General features: G+C 38.0%; 1 protein-coding gene across 1 annotated transcript in view; it reads left to right on the forward strand.

Moving 5' to 3' along the window:
• The first annotated feature begins 1,384 nt into the window (after positions 1-1,384).
• The window catches only part of SCYL2 (SCY1 like pseudokinase 2), a 33,842-nt gene continuing 14,634 nt past the window's right edge, over positions 1,385-20,592 (forward strand). The window contains exons 1-9 of the mRNA XM_060777251.2: positions 1,385-1,631; positions 7,186-7,389; positions 11,319-11,476; positions 12,842-12,986; positions 14,042-14,191; positions 15,261-15,482; positions 16,489-16,605; positions 17,028-17,153; positions 18,450-18,626. Coding sequence (XP_060633234.2) covers positions 7,213-7,389; positions 11,319-11,476; positions 12,842-12,986; positions 14,042-14,191; positions 15,261-15,482; positions 16,489-16,605; positions 17,028-17,153; positions 18,450-18,626 — 1,272 coding nt within the window. The 5' untranslated portion in view covers positions 1,385-1,631; positions 7,186-7,212. The remainder of the gene's footprint in view (positions 1,632-7,185; positions 7,390-11,318; positions 11,477-12,841; positions 12,987-14,041; positions 14,192-15,260; positions 15,483-16,488; positions 16,606-17,027; positions 17,154-18,449; positions 18,627-20,592) is intronic.

Raw genomic sequence — 20,592 nt, forward strand, 5'->3', positions numbered from 1 at the left:
GCGGGTAAAGGTTGTTATTTCTATTATTATTATTATGCTATTGTTCCTATGAGACCCTTTTAGGGGGAATGGGAAAGGTGTCAGGTCCCAGAGGCAATGCATTGCATTATTGTTATTGTTATGATGGTGGTGAAATAAAAGGAAATAAAAAGTGAAAGAAGGAAGCAAACAGGGAGGGAAGAAAGGCAAAGGAAGGAAGGGGGAGGGAATGAAGGAAAGAGAGAAGGATGAAACCAAGTAGTGAAAGAAGGAAAGAAAGAAAGAGGTAGAGAAGGAAGAAAGTAGAGAAAGGGGGAGGAAAAGGGGGAAGGAATAGGTAGGGACCTCTCTTTCATAATAGTCCAGATATCTACCTCAACTTTGATAAGTTTTACTATAGGCCACAGCAACGCGTGGCAGGGCACAGCTAGTATAATATAATGTAATATAATATATTGTATATAATGTAATATAATATATTGTATATACATATAATATTTATAGTATTGTAATGCAATATTGTGGAGGCCGTGACAGACTTTGTATTTCTAGGCGCAAAGATTACTGCAGATGCAGACTGGCCAGGAAATCAGAAGACGCTTACTTCTTGGGAGGAGAGCAATGTCCAGTCTCGATAAAATAGTAAAGAGTAGAGACATCAGACTGGCAACAAAGATCCGCCTAGTCAGAGCCATGGTATTCCCTGTAGTAACCTACGGATGTGAGAGCTGGACCTTAGGGAAGGCTGAGCGAAGGAAGATCGATGCTTTTGAGCTGTGGTGTTGGAGGAAAGTTCTGAGAGTGCCTTGGACTGCGAGAAGATCCAACCAGTCCATCCTCCAGGAAATAAAGCCCGGCTGCTCACTGGAGGGAAAGATACTAGAGACAAAGTTGAAGTACTTTGGCCACATCATGAGGAGACAGCAAAGCCTGGAGAAGACAATTATGCTGGGGAAAGTGGAAGGCAAAAGGAAGAGGGGCCGACCAAGGGCAAGATGGATGGATAGCATCCTTGAAGTGACTGCCTTGACTGAATGAGCTGGGGGTGGTGACGGCGGCGTTAAGGGAGCTCTGGCGTGGGCTGGTCCATGAGGTCACGAAGAGTCAGAAGCGACTGAACGAAGAAACAACAAAAAAGGTGCCAAATTGAATCATTCTACAGCAGGCATGGGCCAACTTGGGCCTTCCCTTCAGGGGTTTTGGGGCTCAACTCCCACCATTCCTCACAGCCTCAGGCCCTTTCCTTTTCCCCCTCGGCTGATTAGGCTGTGAGGAATGGTGGGAGTTGAGCCCCAAAACCCCTGAAGGGAAGGCCCAAGTTGTGCCCTGCCTGTTCCACTGTTCTTCGACTCCATCCCCGTCCGTCAAACTTGGCGCCTGGTCCGAAGCCGCCGTTGGAGGCGCGCGGCGAGGGGGCGGGGCTTCCTTCCTCCGGCGCGACTTCCGGCCCCGAGCGCCGCGTCCTGTTTTCTCCCTCAGCGGCCACAGGGACGGAGGCGGAGAGGAGAAAAAGAGGAAGAGAAGCGGGAACCAGTCCGGTTGGGGATTCGTGGAGGAGGAGGAGGCCGCAGCCGCCGCCATGGTGTAGCCGCGCCGTGGTGGGCGTCAGAACCGGACGGAGTGTGGGGCCGGCCCCTTCCCTTCAGGCGGAGGTGAGCCCTCAAGGCCTGGCGCGGGGCTGTGAGCGGCGGAGCGTGGCCTCTTGGCCCGGAGAGGCCTGGCTCTTCCCTGGAAAGGCTGCCGGGGCCTGCTCCTGGGTGCAGTCCCGGAAGGGCTGTCAGCGAGAGCAGGGCGGAAGGGGAAGTCTATGCCAAACGTTTCCCATCCTTTCAGTGGTGTTTGATCTCTTCCATTTCCTTCACAAATCTCAAAGGCTCCTGGGTGGGTGTGGAGTTGCTTTAGAGTCAGGAACACCTTCCTTGTTGTTGGGATGATTCACGCCAAGGGATCAGGTGCCTGGCTAGTGTCAGCTGTCAGGAGGTCTTTAGAAACTTCGGAACAGGAAGTCATCAAGTGGGAAGGGATCCTAGGGCCATCCAGCCCAGCCCCCAGGGAAACACAATCAAAGCACCCCCAGCTGATGGCCATCCAGCCTCTGCATAAAACCCTCCAGAGAAGGAGACTCCAAGTAAGCATATTCCCCAGCTGAACACTAATTTTTAGAAAGGTGAGAACAGGAAGTCATCGAGTGGGAAGGGATCCCAGGGCCATCCAGCCCTATCCCAGGGAAACACAACCAAAGCACCCCCGACTGATGGCAATCCAACCTCTGCATAAAACCCTCCAGAGAAGGAAACTCCAAGGAAGCATATTCCCCAGCTGATCATTGATTTTAGAAAGGTGGGAACAGGAAGTCATCAAGTGGGAAGGGATCCCAGGGCCATCCAGCCCTACCCCAGGGAAACACAATCAAAGCACCCCCAACTGATGGCCATGCAGCCTCTGCATAAAACCCTCCAGAGAAGCAGCCTCCAAGGAAGCATATTCTCCTGCCTAACACTGGTTTTTAGAAAGGTGGGAACAGGAAGTCATCAAGTGGGAAGGGACTCCAGGGCCATCCAGCCCAATCTCCAGGGAAACACAATCAAAGCACCCCCGACTGATGGCCATGCAGCCTCTGCATAAAACCCTCCAGAGAAGCAGCCTCCAAGGAAGCATATTCCCCTGCTAAACACTGGTTTTTAGGAAGGTGGGAACAGGAACTCATCGAGTGGGAAGAGATCTCAAGGCCATCCAGCTGAACCCCAGGGAAACACAATCAAAGCACCCCCGACTGATGGCCATCCAGCCTTTGCATAAAACCCTCCAGAGAAGGAGACTCCAAAGTAGCATATTCTCTTGCTGTACATTGTCAGGAAGTTCTTTCTAATACTTAGGTGGAATCTCTTTTCCTGCAATTTGAATCCTTTGCTCCTTGCTCTAGTCTCCAGAGCAGCAGAAAACATGCTGTCCCCTTCCTCAGTTGGATTATTTTTTTTAGTGATGAATAGGTTGGTAAATGTCATTAATGGTTCTTCTGTGTAAACTGAAGTCAGGGTCATTCTTAAATATAATAATAATAATAATAATAATAATAATAATAATAGTACTTTATTTGTAACCCACTACATCTCCCTGAGGGGACTCAAGGCAGTTTCCAGCAAGTAACAAAATGGCAAAAATCAATGCCACAGTGTTGCTGTGAGTTTTCCAGACTGTATGGCCATGTTCCGCAAGCATTCTCTCCTGACATTTCACTCACATATATGGCAAGCATCCTCAGAGGTTGAGGGGTCTGTTGGAAATTAGGCAAGTGAGGCTTATATATCTGTGGAATGTCCAGGGTGGATGTTGCAATTGACCAACTTGATTAGTATTTAATGGCCTTTCAGCTTCAAAGCCTGACTGCTTCCTGCCTGGGGGAATCCAAACATAGCACCCGAACATGAATAAAGAAACACAAAAGGCACTACAGACTAATTCAACCTGAGAAATCAGCCATAGCAGAGCACCTGATGAACCAACCTGGACACAGCTGGACCATTCTAACAACCACCATGTCAGTCTACACTGAGAAGCCATTGAAATAATAGAATCCTAAAGTTAGTAAAGACCTCGTGGGCCATCCAGCCCAACCCCCTTCCTAGAAGCCTGAAAATCCCATTCAAAGCACCCCTGACAGATGGCCATCCAACCTCTCTTTAAAAGCCTCCGCCGCACTCTGGGAGCGAGAGTTCCACTGCTGAACAGCTCTTGCAGTTAGGAAGTTCTTCCTAATGTTCAGGTGGAATCTACTTTCCTGTAGTTTGAGGCCATTGTTCTGCATCATAGTCTCCACATGCATATGGTAAATGTCATCTGAAAGGAGGAAATTATGAAAACGAACAAAATCTGGCTACCAGTATTTTTTTTAAAAAAACCCTCTAAAATCAGGACAGTAAATAAAGAGCAACACTCAAAAAGCAGGGGAACTCCAGTCAAGAATCAGTCAGGGCCAGCTAACACCTCCCAACAAATGATCCCCAGGCAGGAAGCAGCCAGGCTTTTGAGCTGCAAGGCCATTCAGTGCTAATCAAGGTGGCCAGTTGCAAAATTCACACTTGCCTCAAGCAGACAAGAGTTCTTTCTTCCACCCTGGACATTCCACAGATATATAAACCTCACTTGCCTGTTTTCCAACAGACCTCACAACCTCTGAGGATGCCTGCCCTAGATGTGGGCAAAACATCAGGAGAGAATGCTTTTGAAACATGGCCATACAGCCCGGAAAACTTACAGCAACCCAGTGATTCCAGCCATGAAAGCCTTCGGCAACATTCAATGCCACCAACAAACAAACAACAAATCAAATCAAATACAATAAATAAGACAATGTTGATCTAAACCTATGAACTAAACAAAAAAAATTAACCAAAAATTAAAACTCAAATAAGCATAATCTAATGCATCACACGCATTTACCATGAAACGTGTTTAAAATGTGTTTAAAGATCTGTGCATGCGGGAGCACACATGTGGCTCATGTGATTAACAGAAACAATCAATTGGGTCATAAAAATGGCATCTGTATTCATATTATGTGTGTATTTTCTAACTGCTTTTAGCAGCACCCAGTAAAGCTGTTGCTTGCACAATCAGACACCTCTTCTAAAGGAAATCTCTTGTTTAAAGAATGTGGTTTCTAGAAGATTATTACTGTGTAGAGAACAAAAAAGTGTTCTCTCTTTAGATTTAATGACATTTTAATACCTTTCTAATCTAGATACTGTTTCCTTACAACATGAAACAATAAGCTGTGAAATGGAAACACTTTTATTTCATAGTCTAATGCACAAAAAGTTGCTAGTACTACAGTTCAAAGTGAAGTTCCTAAGACTTCTCCTTGACTGGAACTGAAGCCTGTGTTGTCAAGTGAACGCTTTCCATATTTGTGTGTTCTGCACCCATGAATTTAGCCAACTATGGCTTGCTGTACACAGAGTGCTATGCTGATATTTAGGTACACCCTGCTACAGGCTTCAGTCTTTCACAGAGGCTCTCTCTGGCACTCATTTAAGTTGTTCAATGGGTTTCTAAGAATTGTCCTTGGCTGGAGCTAAATTTTATGTTGCCAAGTGAACATTGTTCAAATGAAACTCCATTGTACTATCCATTGTATATAATGGGACTTGAACATTCTCAGATTTGTGTGTGTTGGTCTGGAAGCAAACCCAGCAAACACTGAGGCCCACTGCTTTTGCAAGCTCTGTCCGTTCTCTTTGGCCTCTGAATTGCTTCAGTAACCATACATTTTTATAATGGAATTAATTAAAAGATACATGCCTCAAACTGGGAGTGGGGAATTGTTCTCCCTGTGGGGACCATTAACATCCAAGAAAAAGTCTGTTGAGTCTATCAACATCCAAAGGTAGGCCATGTTTGTAGAACTGAATGGCATAGTTATTTCTCTTTTTCTCTCTAACCTCTTGATGCCCTTTGCCTCATTTATTCTTTGATACCATTGGCCTCATCTAGCCCTCTTTTTCACTTTCATTCACATAAACACAGTAAATAGAAGGGAAAGTAAAGTCCAGACAAAGAGAGAGTGAGCATGTTAACACCACACTTTCAAAATGATATCAGCAAGTTGGAATGTGTCCAGAGGATTGCAACCACATTAGTGTGGAAACCAAGCCTTATGAAGGAGTTGAGAGTGTTTGGCCTGGAGAAGATTCAGAGGTGATACAATGGCCATCTTTCAATTAGTGTAGTCATGTGGAAGATGGCATATCGTTTCTCTGCTGCTTCATAGGACAGGACTGAAAGCAATTAATTTAAATTGTTAGGAAAGAGTTTCTTACTAAATATTAGGAAGAGCTTTCTAAGCTGCCTGATGGTGAAACAAATTGTCTCAAAGGGTGGTATAGATTCCTTCATTGGAGGCTTTCTAATTGAGGTTAGGTGGTCGCCTGGCATATATGACTTACCTGCAGATACTTGCTTGGTTATGGTTGGGATCTCTTTTCAGTTTATCTGACAAAGTTATATGTATTTGGCTTTAGAACATATTTTATAGCTCTGCTTCTAATTTTCGGTTTCATTTCTGTTATACTTAATTTTTCATCTCTATACCTGTAGTAGCAGGTGTCAGAAAATCAAGTGTATGAACTTGTACCTGAATTTTGAAATGTGACACTCTAATTTCACTCAAAGTATGTTCCTTATTATGCATGATAAGTGCAACAGGAAAGAGTTCTGGCTATATGTAGAGGTATACTGTGTGATACCTGTGTAACATCTCAAAAATTAAGTTAGTCTTTGATCCACTGATTTATTTAGAATGAGCAATTGATTAAAATATGCATTTCATCCAATGTTGACTTTTTGCAAAATTCTAAGTAGAGTGTCATTCAATTCTTCTACCATCAGAAAGAATATTCACCACCAATTCCTTTGGTTCAACCTCTCTGTTGTTCCAAATAATTCCACAGTCTTCCAGGATAGTTTTTAAGAGAGACAGGGAAGTAAAAATGGATAGAAAAAGTATTTTTACTTCACTTATGCATTAGATTAGACAGTTGAAAGGAGCTCTTTTGTTTGTAGGAGTTTAGATCAAATCCTCTTTATAAGTAATCTGGAAATACATTTTAGTATTGTAATCTGTTTTTTTACTCAATTAAATGTTTGTGTATTCAGCTACAAAATTATATGGGCCATGCCAACAAAATACTGTAATTCATCATTTAAATGAATGTATCACAAACAATAATAAATTCAATTTGTCAAGCTCGAATCATTCAGTTCCTGAACACCCTACATCTCTTTCACAATCAAGAGAATGTTTATTCCTTTGGAAAGGGTAGACTGCCAACTGATATCTTAATCTAGACTGCTTAGTCATGTGGATTGTTGGCTCGTTTGTCCTTTTTCTAAGACAGTTTTTTTTCTGATATGAACAGCTGGTGCCTTTAGCACCTAAATTCTAAGAGTAAGTGTTAAGTATGCCTATGAAAAGTTAAAAAAAACCTTGAATATTTATGTCTCATACTGAGGGCTTCAGTAATGATAAAACTAATTTGAAAAAATCTTATTCTTTTATTTGAGTCTGCACATTTTCATTTGAAAAAGAATTGAGATTATATGCTTTCTGGAAAAGTATAATTTTCTTAAGCAGGTGATGCAGATACTGTTTAGTTTTTGGAGGGTTCTTTTTGTTTTGCAACATTTTGAGATTTTTTTTACTTGTAGGAAACATACTAGAATACAGTCATAGCAATGGAGTCCATGCTTAACAAACTGAAGAGCACCGTCACCAAAGTGACTGCAGATGTTACTAGTGCAGTCATGGGAAATCCAGTCACTCGGGAATTTGATGTTGGACGGCACATTGCTAGTGGTGGCAACGGGCTTGCTTGGAAAATTTTTAATGGCACCAAAAAGTCAACAAAACAGGTGAGGTTTACAGAAGGCAATGTGTATTTCAACAACCTTGAAATAATGTCCAAATGATACTTATATGTGCTCAAGAGGAGTTCTTAAAAATGAGTTTGAGTCTTAATAGATTATGAGAAAGTGAATATTGTGACCATCTTTTGTTCATATTAGTTACTTCAGAAAGTATTCCAAAATGCAAGTAAATTCATTGTATCCTCCCTAGTTTTCTGTGTGATTGCATTGTTTGAAAGAATGTTTTCATGTTGTTTGATGTTTGTAAGTTATGTAATGCATTTCATTCTAGAGTAAGCCCATTGTTTGTATAAAATAACGAGTTCTTTATTGATATATTTGGATCATTTTAATGACTAATAGTTGACTTGTTTGTTATTTTTAAATAGAAAAATAGATTTAAAAAGTCAGCAGCAATAAAATAAATAAATAAATAAATAAAAATCAATGTATGTTGTGAGTTTCAAAGATTCCTTTCCTTAACATATTTAGACACCCCAATCTGCATCAACTGCATCGACATATCTATCTGCATTTCAGCATAATACATCGTTGAGAAATGTCTAATATTTGTATGATTGAAAGGGAGAAAGGTATCTGGGTCCAACAAATGTTTCCTGTAACTAGGGTAGGTCAGATATTATCCAGTTGAAACTAGTCAATTGTTAAATATTTACTCTGGCTGTTCCACTGCCCTTCCATGATTGATCTCATCCCAGCTTTCCTCTCTGATAGAAAGGGACTGGGCCTAGATTTATGTGTGCCTTTTCTATTGAACTATGACACCACATAATCCAATTCTGGAAGAGTTTATTTACTTACTTACTTCACTTGCATACTGTTTTTCTCACTCCAGCGGGGGACTCAAAGTAGTTTCCAACATAATTATGGCAAAATTTAATGCCTCACATAACATAACGATAATAACATACAATTATCAATTAAATCATAAAGCACAACATCATTTAACATTAAAACATGGAAATAAAGACATATAAATATATATAAAAACATTAAAATCACACAATCCAACAATCATAGTCCAAGCTGTAAAGTAATCGAGTAAAATAATAAATGCAGTAATAATAATAGTAGAGTAAAATAATGGAAATGTAATAATAAAAGTAATAATAAAGTAAAATAATATAAGTAATAGAAATAATAATAATAATAATAATAATAATAATAATAAAGTAAATTAATGGAAATGTAATAATAACAATGATATAATAAAATAATAATAAATAGACTAAGATAATAAATTTGTCTGGGATTCCTGGGATTTGAAGAACAAGACATGTTACAGACCTTCAGACTTCATGTAGTGTGCTTCTAATGATTCTGTTTCTTGTGTAGGGAATTGCATGTGTTCATACATAAGGTAGGGTAATATCTATCCATAACTACATGTGTTAATTATCTCCAATAAACCGTGTGAGACTGCCCTTGAATTCTATTCAGAAGCTTCAGATGACCCAAAATGCAGGGAGCAAATAAATGTTTCATATCTACTTTTCAGATCATATTATACTGATCTATCTGCTGGTTTCCTGTTTGTTCCCAGATCTAATTTAAGGTGCTAGTTGTTGCCCATAAATTTCTGGATAACCAGGGATCCATCACCTCCCAAATAAATCTACCAGTCAGTTAGTTACATTCAGTATTGTGAACCTGCCTGTATTTTATAATGAAGGAAGGTGGTTCTAGTGATAAAATTGGCAAGTTATACAAAACATCCATTGTTTATAGTTTTGTTGTTGTTGTTCATTCGTTCAGTCGTCTCCGACTCTTTGTGACCTCATGCAGGCAATATAGATATGTTTATTTTGCAAAGCTTTTAATAGGTATCACTTTATATTTATGTCAGTGAATGCTTTTGTCTGATTTGGGGTTTACATTTTCAGAAGTATCAGAATATGATTTAAGTGCATTTTGATCTGCCTTGGAGTTATATCAGAGAGATGTTCCAAGAGATGATAGCTCTTAACCTATCTGTAGGACAAATAAATTGTGCAATCCTTGCTTTATCATATATTGATTGGGGCTATCCATGTGTTAATAAGGTGTGTATGTATCTTCAGGGAAAGGCAGTGTCCTTGGTGTCTGGTTGTAGAACTTCAGAGATGTCCTGAGAGTTGTCTGTTCAATACTTCAGTAGTAATGTTTCATTTTGACTACCATATGCTGTCAATTGATCATAAACTCTTGAGTATGGTACCTCTGTGTGATCATCTGTAATAAAAACAGCATTAAAAACCACCCTATCTCTGAAACACTTGTCTGACAACAAAGGCAAAATATTTTGAAAGCTTTTCATGGGGTTAGCTTAGACACAAGAGGACCGGCTGGCTGCCAATAAGTAAGAGTAGCAGTCTTTTGGTGTGTTTGATATCTCAGTGATATTTTCAGAAAAAGTTGCTAGCAAATCTTTTTAATAAAGATGTGGCCTTTCTGTAGTAAATCATTATTAATTAAAATGTGGAAAGAATGGATCTTCCCATAACTAAACAAGAAATAATGAATTATATTTTATTATTGGAAACGTTATTATACTTAGTAATAATATTAATAACTTTATTTTTGTATGCCACCTCCATCTCCCCAAAGGTACTCAGGGCAGCTTACATGGGGACAAGCCTGATCAACATAGTTAAAAGATAACATATTAAAATACACAACAACAGCATAAAACAAAATAAAACAATATAACAAAATATAAAAGCAAACATCGAACCAACCAATGAACAATAATAATCAGTTTCTGTTTACGGGAGAGCGGAACAGAATTGTGCAAAATGGTGCAAAAATTGTGAGGATAGGGCTGGTGGATAAAGTGCAGAGTAAACAATGAAGGGACATGAAGATGGTCACTTGAAATAATTTTGATCAATTTCATTTGTAATTGTCTATGTAGAGTTTGTTTAAGTGATGAGAGAGTACAATTAACCTTTGAATACTAATAGCAATCCTAATGTACAAGGTATTTTAAAATTATTATTGACATACTCTAATTCTAAAGATCCACTGAACTGACTTCACTGTTGATCCTGTATAGTTAGCCCATTTACTTCAGCTGACTATGATTAAAAAGGAATGAAAATAAATATGATTCCATTTCACTTAACAATTTGTAGAAGTAAATTTCACATCTTTAATAAACTTGTGCAGAATTTTGAGATTGTTAGTAAAACTGAACCCCTTAGATGAAGACTACATATTACATACATTAGTATGAGACTAATGTTCTGACACATTTTTTTATTATGTTGAAGAACATTTTGATTTCGTTGGTATAGCATGAGATAGGGAAAAAACCCCACTTTTTATTATTATTTGTTCATTTATATCCCATCTTTAAAGGATTCGTACTAAACAATCCAGAGTAAAATTATACAAAAATTGGCATCATGTATAAATATAAAACATTATTTAATATAATTAAATATTTTATAAAGTTCAAACCATTACAATTCATTGAAAATTCGTATACCAAAGACAAAATAGTACAATACACCATTACAAGCCTTTCCGTCAGTTTCTAAAAGTCTAATGGTATGGGCATATTTTGATTGAATGTTAAACTATGGTTTTATTCTAATTAGTATACTGACATTAAACCAGAATTTCTTACTGTAAATGTAAGAAATGGGCTGAACAGACAAAGCAGATACAAAAGTGGAGGAAATTTGGAGATAAATGTGCTGGCTTGACACTTGTACATGACTTCTTATAATATAGTTTAAGAAAACACAATTGATATATCTAACAATGTATGTGCAGGTAATATTGGCTGGCTTGTAAATAATTCAAGTCATTATGAAGATTGCTATTTGTTCTTAGTTTCTTGGGGAAAACAAATATATCAGTGGTTCTGTAATTTTGTTGTTTTTGGTTCTTCTCTATTCAGTAGTTATATTTCCATGTTTTACTCTTAGGAAGTTGCAGTTTTTGTTTTTGATAAAAAGCTCATAGACAAGTATCAGAAATTTGAGAAGGATCAAATTATTGATTCCTTAAAACGAGGAGTTCAACAGCTAACAAGACTTCGACATCCCCGGCTGCTAACTGTGCAGCATCCATTAGAAGAATCTCGGTAAGTTTCTCTGTTATTTAATTAGGGCTTAAGTTTATTATATAATTAATAGTTACAAAATATTGGGACATTCAGTTTATTAATTTAGAAAAGCTAAAGTACATAAACTTAGAGTACAGGTTTAATATCTGTTTTCTAGAAATCTGAAATGCTCCAAAATTGATCACATGGGTTGCTAAGATAATGACACATTTACTTCCTTGTAGTTCAGTGTACAAAAACTTTGTTTTATGTATAAAAATATTACAAATATTGTGCACAAAGTACCTTCAGGCTATGTATATAAGGGGAAACATAAATTAATTTTGTGTATAGACTGGAATACCATCTGCAATATATCTCATGTATAGTTTAGTTTTCAAAACTGAAAAAAACCAAAAATATTTCTGATCTCAAGCATCATAGCAAGCAAGATAAAAGAGAAGCAGATTTGAAGCAAATTAATTGAAATGATCTGCTTCTTTAAAATATTTTTCTAAAAGCCAACTAACAGTATGTCTATATTCTGAATCTATCAAGTATTTTATCTTCCTAATATTAATTTTAAGAATATGATTCTCTTACTGTTGTGGTGTGTGTTCACATATGGAAACTATTACTGATACTGATTATTACTGATGCTGGAAACCTGAAGTTTAGACTTGTCTAATAAGAAAGTGTCCCTACAGTGGTCTATCTCATGGAATACAAAGAAACTGAACATAATGTAGATCTTGGGTATGAACTTTAGATGCCAGACCATATATAGGGTGTCCCCTCAAAATGTATACACCCGTAACAGCTTATAATTCTGTATTTATTGTTATTTTGCTTTCTTTTTTAAGTGCAGCGTATCATAGCGCAGGGATGACAATTTCGACGGCTTGTATAAAAGTCTAATTTCGGATGGAATTTGTAACTGATTAAATCATTACTATAGCACTTATTTTTCAACATACAAATTCTTTATTTAGCCTACAGATAATCACCATATAGCCATTATTGGCTTTTCAAGGGTGCATACATTTTTGGGGACATATTATATTTGCCTATTTCACAGAAGATGACTTAGTGATTCTCAACCTGTGGGTCCCCAAATGTTTTGGCCTTCAGCTCCCAGAAATTCTAACAGCTGGTAAGTGACTGGGATTTCTGAGAGTTGTAGGCCAACACACTTGGGGACCCACAGGTTGAGAACCACTGGGGTAGAGGCTTTCAGCTAAACATACATACATGCATGCGCACATACACCAGATGTAAAGCATCACTTGCTCCCCACCACCCCAAGTCGATATTTGAGCATTCTTTAAAAAGAAGCACTGGACTACAACTGCCCATATTGTAAATATCTGTCCAATAGGCTCACTTCTTTTTTTCTTATTCTAGGGACTGTTTGGCATTTTGCACAGAACCAGTTTTTGCAAGTTTATCCAATGTTCTTGGCAACTGGGACAATCTTCCATCACCTTTACCATCTGACATCAAAGAATATAAGCTCTATGATGTGGAAACCAAATATGGTTTGCTTCAAGTATGTATTCAGCACTCGTATATGCTTCCTTAATAATGCTATGTGCAGGCAAGCATAATGCATTTGGTATCATACATGTACCACAACATCTTACCTTTAAGCACATGCGTGCATTTGGCACCTTTGGCATGGCCAGAGTTACATGAATGAAAATATTTGTATAAGTGGGTCTTGCATTTCTGTAACCCTGTTCTCTATTTTTATATCATAGCTGCCAACCCTGAGTGTTGACCTCCATAAATGAGGCACTCTAACCTAAGATTTGTTTGAATGAAAACACCAATAAGTCTTGGCCTGTTATTTGCTTAGAACATAGATTGGTTTGAGATTTTTAATTCATTGGTTGTCTAGCAGACATATTTTTTATTTCCTACTTTTTATTTTTCTGTATATTTCGCAAGAACAGTGGCTGTTCACTTTCTGTTGTGTACTGCTGCATGCTTCCAATCATGCTCACTTGCTGTGGGGGAGCAGAGCATGGAGTAAAACTGGTTTGCCGTGTTGCACAAAAATGGGCAGCTCCCTTTTCTGAATGTATTCTTTCCAGAAAAACAAATGGACAATGTACACCAGATTTGTTTTCTAGGTTGTTTGGAGCAGGATAGCTCCCTCTTTTGGAACATTGTTTAACTATTTTGTTTTTCATCTTAAGTGATTGAACAGTATACACTAAAACTGTATGCTCACCCATGGCAGCCCTGGATGTTTTGAATCTCTAGGTTGTTGTGTGAATGTGTGAATTTACACACAAAATAAGCTGTTGTATTGGCACAGAAGCAAATATTTATATGGCAGCTGCTATTTCTGCAGGCTTTTTGGAAGCTTTTGCAAGTTTGTTCCCTCAGCAGAAATCATGGTGCTGCTGGCACTAAAGAAAAAAATGCTGGGAAAGGATTGTCCTTGATCTGGAATTGAATGACCCCCACTTCCCTTCTTGACCATAGTATCAGTAGTTTGGGCTTCAGTTCAAGGAGGAAAACCTGACATTGCTCATATAGCGTGGCTTTATAAGGGTAGGAAACAAAGCCCCTGACAAGGACACTCTTTTCTAACAGGTTTCTGAAGGCTTATCATTTCTACATAGCAGTGTGAAAATGATCCATGGCAACCTCTCTCCAGAAAACATCATTTTAAATAAAAGTGGCGCATGGAAAATTATGGGATTTGACTTTTGTATTCAATCCATAAATCCATCTGAACAAGAGGTAATAAGATGTTTGATTTTGTCTAAGTAGTCAGATTATTTGTCTTTGTGTTTACTTCATGGTGTGAAAATAAGGACCTCGTTTAGTTTATTTAACTCTGAAAATGTACATCAGAACAATGGGATGTAATTTGAATAAACCCAGTGTATAATTCTCTTGTACTGACAATTTAGAATTCAATTTTGGGACATTAAAAAATCCATATTAGAGGAATATCTTTATGGAACCCACACACAGGTCACAAAATCATTAGATTGCATGTTTAGCAAAGCAAGAAGGTAAAAGTGGGGAGGGGGAGGGGGGAGCAGGTGATAGTATAGAGTAGCCATAACATTAAAATACCAGACACTTTTTCAGGCATTCAGATTATTCTTGCTAAAGCACTATGACAATTTCAGGTTGCTCCAGAATTCTCTCTAGAACTGCTGAGGAAAAAAAACAATTTGAAAACATAAAATCCATCCTTTCTTAAACAAAGCAGACCAATTCATTGGTAGATAGAAAAAGAACATAGAAGCAAGACAGTTTTTATTTTAAGAAAGCCTGAAATAATTTTAGGTGGTAATAATTAACGAATAAAAGATCCGTATCAACTAAATAGGGTTGCTTTGTCTAGTACAGTGGTTCAGGAATACTAACAGCTGGTAAACTGGCTGAGATTTCTGGAAGTTGTAGACCAAAACACCCGAGGACCCATAAGTTGAGATCCACTGGTGTAATAACGGAAAGAAATATACCTTTGAAATTAAATTTCAGTTACAGCTGGTATAAAATTGGCTTCTTTCAGTGTTGTATTCCACTGCTGAAAGATTAAATTCAGTTTTCTCTCAAATCCTTGTTAAAAGTCCCCATCTCTTTAGGGCAGTGTTGCTCCTCAAGATGTTTTGGACCTACTGGCAGTTTGGAATTGTGGGAGCTAAAGTCCAAAACATCGGAGGAGTACAGTTTGAGAAACTCTGCTTTAGTACATTAAATTCACATTTTGAGGTGTTAAGAAACAGTGTTTTGATAATGGCTTTTAAACCTATGCTAGAAAACACTCTTCTTATTGTTTCTTTTTTCCTTGCAGCCAAAATACTCTTGTAAAGAATGGGACCCAAACTTACCATCTTTGTGTCTTCCCAATCCTGAATATTTGGCACCCGAATACATTCTTGCAGTAAGCTGTGAGACGGCTAGTGACATGTACTCTTTAGGAGCAGTTATGTATGCTGTGTTTAATAATGGAAAACCTGTTTTTGAGGTCAACAAGCAAGATATTTACAAAAGTTTCAGTAGACAGCTCGATCAGGTATATTGTGAATTTGTTTTGTTAAAGCATCATTATGAAAGAGTTACTGCTTACAGTTTTGGGGCAATGCATTTTCAAAGATAAGTCAAGTAAAAATGTGTGCTGAATTCATTGTGCAAGCACGATACTTGGACTCCTCAAGTGATCGGCAGAACCACTTAGAAATAGTTGCCACTCCTAAATTGAACAACAACTAGATAATATATGCACCATTATCAAAGATCATTCCTCCTGACAGTAAATTGTAGTGAAATGGCAGAAATGGAGGGCATGAAAAGCAAGGTGGATGTATTTACATCCTTGTTAGAATACAAAATGTATTCTTTTAAGATGTTGAGGCAGGAAACTTTCCCAAAACACCCCAATTAGTTGATTGTGAATATTCTTTGGGAAATAAAATTAAAAAGCACACAAGAGGAAGCAGCAGCATTCTGAAAGAGAATGCAGTTGATTGGCACCCTGACAAACAATGTTGTTGAACTGCAACTCTCAGCTTTCTTTATACTGTGCTGAGTACATCTGCCGAAACATGCAGTCCAACAACATCCGCAGGGTTACATAACTCCCACCTTTTCTTTAAATAAAAACATTACAGAATTTTGTTATGTGGTCCAACTGTTTGCTTATATTTGAAACAGTAGGTGCATGCACACACACCATATAATATAGTTGTGTATCTCCTTATTCAGGAATTATAAATGTACTTAAAATACATATGAAAGGAAGGGGGTTTGCTAACCCCGCCATCTTGTTGAGGTTTTCCTTATATGAAGAGCAACTTTCCAAAAAGGAAGGGCATGTCAATCCACTGGTGTTCTTCACACAATCAGGAAAGCTTGAAATTCAGAGCAGTAAAGGTGCTAGGACTAGCATGCCTCCATCCTGCCATTTCCCCCTACATTTATAAGAACTAAGTAGGACATATCAGAATGTATTGACATATCTAGCTTGATTTTAATAAGCACACTATCTATTGATGTAACTAATATGTGTTTTATTTGTCCAGCTTAGCCGCTTGGGTGCTAACAATCTTCAAAACATCCCAGAAGAGGTCTGTGAGCATATCAAGCTACTTTTAAATGTCGCTCCTGCCGTCAGACCAGATGCAGACCAAATGACTAAAGTGGGTAAATAGAAGGATTACTTAAAATAGCTGCAGGAAATAACACAAAGCCATTTTAGCAACTCTAATAAGCAATTAGCATTTTACTTTTAAATATTTAATTTGCTTTGAGCAATATTCCAGTTTATGAAAAATATAGACTATGTTTATTAATATTTCTGTAGTGAAAGAGTTTAAAATTGCTTTATTACCAATGCAAGTGAGTGATTTACTGGAACTGTTGCCTGGCAGAATATGTTTTTTTAAAGGAGATGATGTTATGCTGCTATATAAAAAATAGGTCATGTTTTTAAATACCATAAGAAATGTTTCCATTACCATTGCTACCATCCAGATTATTTTCCAGTTCAAAGTTTATGCAAATTTGTTTGTAATATATAGCATAACATCAAATGTAACTTCCTTTTTCATATTTATTTCAGATTCCATTTTTTGATGATGTTGGGGCTATGACACTACAGTATTTTGATTCTTTATTCCAAAGGGATAATCTTCAAAAATCACAGTTTTTTAAAGGGCTGCCAAAAGTTTTACCGAAGCTACCCAAGGTTGGCAAACTCAAATTATTTTATAGATATTTTCATAGACATATGTGTGCCCCCCCCCCCCCCCCGCTTTTAGTTGAATCATTCATTGCTACTTCATAATAGATTGTATTTTGGGGGTTGAAATACAAAGGATCTTAACAGTTTCTTTTACTGACAGCTTAGACAGGTGCAGGTTTACAAGTTATAAGTCAAATAGATATATAGTGTAATTTTTGAGAAGTTTATAATACCATTGTGATCTTCAGTATCCTATTTCTTCAATTGTAAGATGCCATCAGTTGTGATTTCAGTACCACAACCACCAAAAATCCATAAGATACCTTGGGAAGTCTGACTTGGCCACGGTAGTCCACGCACTGGTTACATCCCGTATAGACTACTGCAACGCTCTCTACGTGGGGTTGCCTATGAAGACTGCTCGGAAGCTACAAATGGTCCAACGATTGGCAGCCAGGTTGTTAACAGGAGCGGCACTCAGGGAGCACACCACTCCTTTGTTGCGCCAGCTCCACTGGCTGCCAATCTGCTACCGGGCACAATTCAAAGTGCTGGCTTTAGCCTTTAAAGCCCTAAACAGTTCTGGCCCGACCTATCTGTCCGAATGCATCACCCCCTATGAACCAGTTAGGACATTAAGATCGTCCAGGGAGGCCCTGCTCTCGATCCCGCCAGCCTCACAAGCACGGCTGGCGGGGACGAGAGACAGGGCCTTCTCAGTGGTGGCCCCTCGACTGTGGAATGCCCTTCCCGCAGATATTAGATCGGCCCCCTCCCTGCTGACATTCAGGAGAAGAGTGAAGACCTGGCTCTTTGAACAGGCGTTTAATTAAGCAGTGCAATTAATTGATTGATCTTGGAACTTGGAACAATGGACGAGGAGATCGGATTATGATTTTACTGATGAGACGTGATGGATTAATTATATGGATGTATTGATGTTATATTGATGTATTGATGTCTTGCTATATTGATGTAGTTGCCTTAGTTACTGTTTTAATTGCTAATGTTGTTCACTTTGTATATTGGTTTGGTTGTAAACCGCACTGAGTCGCCTACGGGCTGAGAGAGTGCGGTATACAAATAAAGTAAATAAATAAATAAAGTAAATAAATAAGATACACTGCCGATTCAAAGAAATAGAATTCAAAGAAACACCCCATTTTTAGAGATTTATATAGGGAAAAAGTGCATCCTAGAATTGAAAAAATACAGTAATTGTATGAAATTACTTATAAATGTAGGATTGTTGAAGAAAACAAGTAAGTGCGAACAACTAATATGTCTGTTTTCTTTTAGCGTGTTATAGTGCAGAGGATTTTACCTTGCTTGACATCTGAATTTGTAAATCCAGACATGGTACCTTTTGTATTGCCCAATGTTCTGCTAATTGCGGAGGAGTGTACCAAAGAAGAATATGTAAAACTAATTCTACCTGATCTCAGCCCTGTGTTTAAACAGCAGGAACCAATCCAGGTGCGTTTGTGACATGAGCTCAATTCTTGAAAATTCGTATTTTCTTATAAAGCTTGGTAGCAGTAATCAAGAGCCAGAATAAGAGATGGTATTCTCTTCCTTTTGCCACAGAAGAACTTCTTAGACAGCTGTTACTTATAAGTTTCAGGTAGCCCTTCCCTTTTAGAATAAATGTGGAATTTCCTATCTGCAGCCTGACCTATATTCTATTTGTCTGTGTGGGAACAGTACAGTAATAACACATCTGAAAAAAACCCCAATAAATATGTCTTTAAAATTATCATTTCTCAAATGACATCACAGTGTCCAAGAGCAAGGCTACTAAAAGCAAGTGTACTTCAGTTACACGTAACTGAATATAAAGTATTGTTAATATGTATTTTATTCCTAAATCTTGAATTATAGCTACCCCTTTCCCTTTGTTGCTGTTACTTAGCAACATTATGATCAGACTTTTTTCTAATATTCAAAGAAAACTGGGCTTCAGTTTGCTGCAATCCACCACTTTCACAATGTGGCTATGACAAAATAAAAAACAACAGAACATATGGCTATAGCATTATTGGCTGTGCTCGTTTTTAAGCCATTCCTTATTTCCTGGTTTAAATTGCAATGAAAAGTTAAGAATGCTTGATATATTCCATGAAATATTCCAGAGTAGGACAAATTTAACAAAATGCATTTTCCCATACCATATTGCCATCTCAAGAATATCTCTACCTTTATTTGGTCTAAGAGTTACAGATGTCATTCTTAAGATTTTGAAGCTTAAGAAATTTTATCTATTTATATTTTTGCTCAGTGCTTCCTCCAAGGAGGCCTACAAGAATGTCTTGACTATAACCTTCACCAGGTTAAAAATGGTGCTCCATCTCTGAGGCCCTTCTTGTTCTCAGAGGCATGGTGAATGGGCTACTAGAGAGAGAAAGGTATTTCAGTTGAGATCTTAAGAATAATCCCTCGTGAAATGTGCACCTGGCTATATTATTGTTTGAACTCTGAAAGGCAGCAAATATATATGCTTTTATATATATGCTTTTATATATCTTGAGCATCTTATATTGTTGTGGGCAGTTTCTACATCGCTAGTTTCACATTGTCATTGTTTTCATGGTTGCGACGGTCAGTTCCCCATGTGATGGCCATCCTTAACATATTTAGCTAGGCTTATCCTTGGCAAGCAGATATGTTGGTATATTTGAAGTTTTACCAGTTTGGTAGCACTTGCTGAGGCTTCCACTTTGCTGGCATAACCTTTAAAAGTGCTGGCTCACTTCCACACCATAATGAGATGGTAGACTGGTACTTTGTGGATGACTCCATGCTGCTTTTATATATTTGTTAGCTGGATAATTGTCCTCCAAAGGCAAGGAAAAGATTTTAAAGGGCATACGTGATATGATAAAGTGAAGGAAAAGAGCAAGACTGCACTACAAGTGGATTGATTCAATCAAGGAAGCCATGGCCTTGAGTTTGAAAGATTTGAGCAGGGTAGCTGATGACCATGGATAACATCTCATTCATAGGGCTACCATAAATCAAAGTCAACTTGATAACAAATAAAAGCAACAATATACATCTCTTTCCCTTTCCTCCTTACAAAAAGTATTAGAAGTAGGCTTAGATTTAATTTGTTTGAGTGACCTAATATATCTAAACAAGTTTGAACTACGTATCTTTGATTGTGTTCCATTCAATATGCCCAGCGTGGGCATAAGTGTTTTGTTTTTGTTTGTTTACTTCTATTAGTCAGATATTTTGACCACAGAGCTTCTTTGGAACTGTGAAATTAAGTTTAAACAGTTATATTTTCATAAAATGTTTCCAGTCTAAAGATTCCGGCTACCTCCATGATGTAGTATTCTAGTTATAATTCAGCTAAATATATCCGGTGCCAGTGGTGGCATGAGTGAAAAGGAAGAGCTATTATTTGTTAGTCTAGCACAGGGATCCTCAAACTTTTTAA

Source organism: Anolis sagrei, chromosome 5 (genome assembly GCF_037176765.1).
Source record: "Anolis sagrei isolate rAnoSag1 chromosome 5, rAnoSag1.mat, whole genome shotgun sequence".
In the NCBI taxonomy this organism is placed as follows: Eukaryota; Metazoa; Chordata; class Lepidosauria; order Squamata; family Dactyloidae; genus Anolis; species Anolis sagrei.